Raw genomic sequence first — 7,679 nt, forward strand, 5'->3', positions numbered from 1 at the left:
GGTGCTGGGATGGCTCCTGATGAGAGACTCGCTGAAGGGGCCAGGAAGCACTCCCTTCTTAAACGCGTGCACCAGCATATCTTCATCTTTGCTGGGCAGTCTAACCACTTGTGCTCCAAAGCGGTTGAGGTAGTCTTTCAGCGACTCACCTTGGTACTGGCGTGCGTCGAACAAGTCGTATGACACCACTGCAGGTGCCTTGTTGACGATGTATTGCTCGGTGAAAAGCTTTGAAAACTGAGAGAAAGACGTGATATGCCCTTCTGGTAAACTCACGAACCACTCCATGGCGATTCCGCTCAATGTGCTCATGAACATTTTGCAGTACACAGCGTCTGAGCCCCCAGACAGCATCATCTGGGTGTGGAACGCCGTCAGATGCGCCTCCGGGTCTTCTACCCCTTTGAACGATGCCTTCACCCCCACCAGGTTGGGAGGCACCATGGTTCCCATGATCTCAGGGGAGAATGGCATGGGGAATGCTCTTGGAGGTGAGGGCTGCCTAGACATTCTTTCGTCAACCACGTGTTCCCTCTGCGCATGCAACGTCCTTCTCAACTCTTCGTTGACGCGATTCAGCTCGTCGTTCCTGCTCTGCGACGCGGCCAATGCCGCCTGCATCCTCTCTTGTTCAACTTTCGACGCTGCGGCGTTATCCTGCAGCGTGCGCACCATTTCCAGGACCTGCGCCATTGTCACAGCTCCTTCGTCAGCAGATGGCGCAGGTGATGGTTGTCTGTTTCTAGGCATCTTTCTCTATCAAAGAAACTGATAAAACTCTGGTAAGCTTTAAAACTGTGGTATATATGGGACAACGATTCACTCGCGCCCCACGGTGGGCGCCAAATGATCCTGCCGGCAACTCGAACGTGGAGGAATCGCTTCGTAGCACTCTCTGCCCTGTCCACGCGACTGCGTCTTCTGCAGAATCACCCTCAGAACCTTCTCTTGGATCTCCAAATGTGACCTGCAAAACACACAGACGGCGCCTCTGGCGGTCGTTTGCACTCCGACGATCAAGTTAGTCCACAGAACCACCAAATGAGAAAACTAGTAGTGTGTGTGAAAAACTCTTGCTCTCTGTTTTTCGTCTCCCCCTCAATCTCTCCCTAATTCCCCTTTATGTCTCTCTCTCTGCTTCTGGGCATAACAGAATTCTGTTATGCTTTTCTGGCATGTATCAGAACCCTGTTACGCTTTTCAGAGACAATGTACCTGCAGAATCAGTAGTGGGAGCGTGAGAGTCTGTGCATGTCTGCGCGTCTCTGCGCTTGGCTGCGCCTGTCTGTACCCTTAATGGTACGGAGTGCACTTTGTCTGGACCGCACCCCTCTCAGATGGTGACACGTGGAGGCCTGCAACTCACATCTAACCACACACGTGTCACTTACTGGAAGGGCTCTAGCGCTTCTCTTCGTGTGCCTAAGTTACGCCCTTGCAGAATAACTTAGGATATTTCTCTCATTTGGGTAAGTCGCATACTCTTAGGAGAACGTCAGGTGTGGCTGGTCTAGGCACACTCACCAAACGTTGCTCTCTGCGTATACAGCTCACCCTTCACGAGGCCACGCACGTGATGGTTTGAGGGAATCACCAATCACTGACTGGTTTACTAGTTCCCTCAGGCCACTCTCGTGCATGATTCCCTGAGGTGTGCTCATGCGAGATCCATGCGTAACGCTCTCGCTGGGAACCTAGGTCCCAGTTTAACTGCGTGTAACACGAGACCCCGATGACTGATCAGTGTTTATTTGTTTCTCGCGTTCTGCCTTCAGGCGTTAGTCTGAGAACTGGTCGGTTGGTGGCCACTTGGCTACTGACCACCGATCACCATTCTGGATGATCTGTCCCCCGACCTCTCTGCCGCCTGATCTGTCGATGGTCACTTAGTTACTGACCACCGATCACCGCTCTTGGCGATCGTCTCCCTGACCTCTCTGCCACCTGGTCCACGTGTCACCCTGCGAGTGGTCCACGTGGTTCTCTGCTGCTGACGTCATCGACTACCGATGACCGATCGGATTAGATCTATACACTAAATTTGGTGAATGGAACATACGGTACAAAACTATCAAGTTCAAGTACATCATCTTGGACACTATTACTTCCTACAATGTTCTCTTAGGTCGCCTGTAAACTTAACACGTTGGGAGCAATTGTGTCCACCGCACGCCTAGCCATGAAACTTGCTTCTAAGCATAGGAACATTATGACAATTCATGTTGACAAAAAAGTTGCACGAGAATGTTGTAGCTAATTTGAGGGTGACCCTAGAAGAACCCCAAGTCCAGATCGAAGAACATACGAAACAAGTCGAGTGGTCACCATGATCGACCTCGATCCTCACGTCAATAGTGGGGCAAGAATGGAGTTAAGGGAGGAGACCACCCCCTTTCAGATAGGGACCAAGGACCAAAGCACAAGCCTAGAGGCAAGCCTAACAAAAATGTGATGTGAAATTCTCGAAACAAGTTTTCACGTGGACGACTATCAACACACCGGGAATATACCCAGAATGATATTCCACAAATTGTCAGTTTGCACACAAAATCGGTAACAAAAAAAAAAGGAGGTTAAAGAAGAAAGAAGACTAGCAATCGACCTCAAGGTCATGAAGTCGAAAGAAGTCGACCAATTACATGTCAGGATTGCAAAAATATGGATTTTTCTTTCAAAGACTTGTCTTCTTCAATCGAGTATGAGGACCAATGTACTTCGAGTATCCGAGATCCTGAACTCACAAGTATATAGGTATCAATAATTATATATAATGTAAACAATTCATTTGCTCTATTATTTTAATTTTTATATATAATGAAATATCTTTATTTAATGTTAATTAATGACGTAAAAAATAAATAAAATATCATAATAGTAAAAGTAAGAATAAAATAGAAAAATGATTTGCATAAACCTTCTTTGTACAGTGGTTAGATTACATTAATAAATGCCACGAACTTGGGAAGAGAGTAAGGGAAAAATTTCATTTGGTAAGTATAAACTATATAAACATCATTACTTCATTATTAAAACTAGTTTGCTTAGAAGATTCCCAGTGGATGATATAAAACTATTTTCTTACCACTCCAATCAGTAATCACATAATTTGGGTAACAAAGGAAAAAGATAAATATATCATCTAAATAGAAAGATGACCTATACTCACTGAACAACATCTAGGTATCATAAAACGAGACATCACTTATTAATAACCTATTACATTTATGATCATATAATTAATCAACAAAACTTAAGTCAGTTTGAAAAAATCTTGAAAGTATAAAGAGATGTATAAAACCCTATCACAGAAGCATCAATTCAAGTCTATTCACCAACCACGCTTCTTCAGAAAATCTTTAGTTCTCTTCCTCATGCGGGTGAAGACAATAACTACACAAGCCAAGATCCATGGAGGGAAGTTCACACCAGAGAAATTCAATTTCTTTAACCAATCCGGAGGATCCCTCGAAACTAGGGTTATCATAAAGACTATTAAAGCAACCCCAACCAAGATCCTTGTCACTGGTTTAATTAGTGAGTCCTGCAAAAGGGAACTTTCAGCCAACGAAAATATTACATGAATTACATGTATGTTTTTATTAGGATCACATGAACTTCATATCAATCATAGACAGATATTGATAATGGTGGTTTGCAGCATTTCAATTTTAAAAAAATAAAGAAAACTGTAGAGTATCTACATCAGTCGTAAAAGAAAATACATACACACACACATATATATATATATATAAAATTTAAAATCATTGATCAGTAATAGGTCCTTCATGATTTTATAATTTGATTTCTAGGAATTAAATGATACTTGAGGTCCGGTCCTGTAACCCACAAACCTTGTTGCACTGAAAGAAAAAGCTTTCACAATCACAAATAAATTTAGAGAGAATAAACAAACCTATTTTTATCACAACATTCATAAAATTCTTAGTGTAAAGCATCATGAACCTCAAAAAAGATTCAATTTACAATAAACTTTTTGTAACACCAAGTATTTTAGCTTATTAAATGAAAAAGGGCTCTAAAAGAGGGTACAATAGGCTAAAACTTAAGCAAAGGAGTGATTCAATTCAATCCCTGAATCATACAGCATAATCTCCATTCACCCAATCCAACTCCTCCCCTGCCAAGTCCACCTACAACTAAGGTAACACTCTATGCTCACACTCCTAATCGCATAAATTGCTGCCTAGTCCTTTGATAGGAGAATAAATAAGAAACCTCCTATTACTGAGGAGCTTTATGTTAGAAGGAAACGGGGTACAGCAGGGACTTAAAATCCTGTGAATAACAGAACAAATAATGGAGGTTTTGTTAGGAGAACAGAATATAAATAGGCATGGTAGTTGGAGGGAGGGCCATTGGATTGGTCAGTTTGTATTGGGAAGGTCCAGGTTCCTTGAATTACCTGGAGGATTCTTTAATTTCTTTCAACAGAAGTTTATTTTCTTCCCCCTGAACCAGTTTGCATCATGTTTGCTAACCTGAGCGACCAACACAGCCAAGCAGATTGAACATATAACTGCAAACTTAGATACGTATTGGCCGGCCATAATTGCAAAATAGTTATAGTACAAGATCCTCAATCTGTGCCAGTCATGAGTTGGGTAGGGTATGTTGCACAATCCAGGAATCAAACATCTCCTACAAATACCAAATAAACTTCAGAGTTTGCACGATTTCAGCTCTCTAAAATTCATTATTCTTGGATTGCCACTAACATGTGTTGGAGTGTCTTGTATCCAGATTGCCCATCATGGATTGTCAACCATTGGATACTCCAGCATCATAGAGCTGGTGGTAAACCACTCTCCCAAATAGAGAACATAAGTATCCCATAGCAGGTGTTAGGATAAGAGCTGCTTATGAAAACTTCAAATGAATTCAAGACACTCACAACATCCTAGTACAATGCGCACCTCTAAACAGCCTTGCATTCTTGATCCCCTCCAAATCTGAAAAACAAAAGGATCTGGGAAAAGCCAAAAACTTTCCCTTTCTATTTTCTATTTAAAGATATTTTACACGACACTTGTTTGTTCATTTTCTCCAGTTAAGATTTTTTTTAACACTAGCATTTAGTTCCACTTGCCCCATCAAATCCTCTAGACAACCAGATTATATGAAGCAAATATAAATGAATCTTTAATCAGCAGCAAACAAGCAGAGTATACAAGAAACCTCTTGTAACTAGACCTCGCAAAAGATATAACTTTCAACCCTAGATTAATACAGTTAGCATTCATGGCTAGCACATATGCATTATTGCTCCTTGGGCCTCTGCTAACACGGTCTGTGAAATACATCAATCATTGCTATGCTTCAACATACTTATCTATACTCCAATACATAACATCAAGCACTATATCGATCAAGATTCAAGAACCAAACTAACTGGATACTCTTATCCGTGACACTCACATATACACAAAAAACACTTTAGACTGTTGTTAGATGAGAAGAAGGCTGAACGGGGAATCATTCTGATATTTAGTTTGGAGAAGAATATTGACGTTACACTAAAGAAAGAAAGATCAGAAGGTGGGTCATAAGTCATGGGATTGATTGCCATAGGTTATCTTGATAAAATCAAATTTGGATTCTTATAGCTCAGAAATTTAGAAGTTCTCACAAAGAAAAAACTTAATTTTATTTCAGAATTCATATAAATTCCAACTTCTTCCAGGATGTTCATACTCTACATCATATCATTAGACAACAATGTTTCATATTCCTGCAATTTAACTCAACATCATTGAAATTTCTCCTCAATGCCAGTCTTCCTTTCCCAAATACCGTTAAAAATCTAGCTTACATGACTAACAATTACAAACTATTTGCATGGCAACCTAATTCGATTTACCTTTTCGTCAAAGATTTAACCACATGTTAGTTTTCCTTTCAAAAGTATCCATACCAACAGCGTGTTCGGTTAATTTTCATTTCAAAGTATTACGTTTGGACAATTAAATATTTCGCTTACATGACTAACAATTATAAACAATTTACAGTACAACTTACTCCGATTGTGCAAATATTCGACCACAAGTTAGTTTTCCCTTCAAGCATCCATTAAACATTGTTTAGGTATAAGGGATCTAACCACAAGACAAATGAACATAATAACTAAAACAAACACTCTTTTTTTAAATTACAAAGACTACAGTATTTTAAATCTGAACTACCAAACACACACCACCTAAAATCAAAGTTTCTAAAAGCATACTAAAACCTTTAAGAGAAAGAAAAAAAACATACCGTAGGGTCTCCATCAAGGTGTACAACAGCCCCATCCCTATAAGTCAACATGGACCTCCCATTTCTGGGGTTGAACCGGACCGGAACGCCGCGTCCCCCGGCTCGGGGATTGAATGCGAAGACCGACTTGAGTCCGTGCTTCTCGAGAATGTCCCGGACCTCGATCTGGTCCTGCTCCCACCCGCCCAGTGGCGACTTGAAAACCGTGACGGGGCCCTTGCCCTGCCGGTAGAGGTGGATCTCCACCTCCGGGACCTTCGTCCGCACGTGCTTGGCCTGCTCGCTCGTGCGGGGAGTCACGTTCTCTGGAGCTGCGTCCACCTCCTCGATTTCTCCCACCACCAGGGGCGTCTTGAGGTCGTCGTCCATGATCGGTGCGGTTGCCGGCTGAGGCGAGCAGGCGGGGCGTGGATCTGGAGGAAGAAGATAGGATTGATGTTGATATTAGGTGGAATTATAATTGTTTTGTTCGTTGCGGAGGGTTGAAGTTTTGTTTGGGATGAGGGAAAAAAAAAGTTCGGAAAAAAAGTGTTACTTATCTCTCTGTTCAATTACCTCGTCCCTAAACCCTAAATCAAACACACCCTAAATTATTTACACTTTTATTTTTTTATTTAACATTTTTTATTTTTATTTCTCTATCTAGTATCATTTTATTTTTTATTTCTTATCTAGCACCATTTCAAAAATAAATAAATAAATAATAAATTATTATTTTTATGATAATTATAATTTTAAATATATTAAAAAATAAATATTTTTAATGTTTAAAATAGATAGAAATATAATTAATAAATAAAGAAATGAGTTTTTACAAAATAAAAAAAAAGTAATAAATTAAAAATAATTAGTTTTAATTTTTTTTAAGAATAAAGAAAATAAAAAATTAAACTCCACAACAACATAAAAGTTGAATCTATAAACATAAATTAGTATTTATTTTTATTATTATTGATGATGTAATCATGTTAATTTCAAGTAAAAAATCCAGGACATAATTATAAAAAAATCAAAGTCAATTAGTATTAATTAATATTGAACGCACAAATAATATTGAAATGTCTATCTACCCTAATTGCAAAATCCTAAAAAAAACCTAATGCAATTGCTAAAAATGAGAAGAAGAAAAATGTAAAAATAAATAAATATAGAAAATAAAAACAGCAACATTACAACAGATCTTTCATGTTACGAAAGACTATTTGATGAAACTCAAAAATGAAGAGTATTGATATACATACACTAGTCAAATACTATATCCAAGTCCCGACATGAAAATAACCTCAAAGGGGAGACCTAAGTCAAGTCGAATAAGAACTTATATGGACATAAAACATAATTGAACAAAAAATTGTTCATATTGTCAAACACCAGGACACACAAAAAGAACTTGTCCCAACATTATT

The 7,679-nt window shown here is 39.5% G+C and overlaps 1 protein-coding gene across 1 annotated transcript; it reads right to left on the reverse strand.

Annotated features, from left to right (window-relative positions):
- Nucleotides 1-3,060: 3,060 nt before the first annotated feature.
- On the reverse strand, nt 3,061-6,831 carry LOC137837350 (uncharacterized). Its single transcript, XM_068646330.1, has 2 exons — nt 6,274-6,831; nt 3,061-3,541 (listed from the first exon to the last, which is right to left on the reverse strand). Exons 1-2 carry the CDS (start codon nt 6,640-6,642, stop codon nt 3,329-3,331), a joined length of 582 nt encoding a protein of 193 aa, XP_068502431.1. The 5' UTR covers nt 6,643-6,831; the 3' UTR covers nt 3,061-3,328.
- Nucleotides 6,832-7,679: the final 848 nt, after the last annotated feature.

Source organism: Phaseolus vulgaris, chromosome 4, assembly GCF_000499845.2.
Source record: "Phaseolus vulgaris cultivar G19833 chromosome 4, P. vulgaris v2.0, whole genome shotgun sequence".
In the NCBI taxonomy this organism is placed as follows: domain Eukaryota; kingdom Viridiplantae; phylum Streptophyta; class Magnoliopsida; order Fabales; family Fabaceae; genus Phaseolus; species Phaseolus vulgaris.

Coding starts and splice junctions, on each gene's coding strand:
- LOC137837350 (XM_068646330.1), bottom strand. CDS start 6,642: ATGGACGACGACCTCAAGACGCCCCTGGTGGTGGGAGAAATCGAGGAG. Junction 3,542..6,273: donor ACCTTGATGGAGACCCTACG/GTATGTTTTTTT, acceptor TCCCTTTTGCAG/GACTCACTAATTAAACCAGT.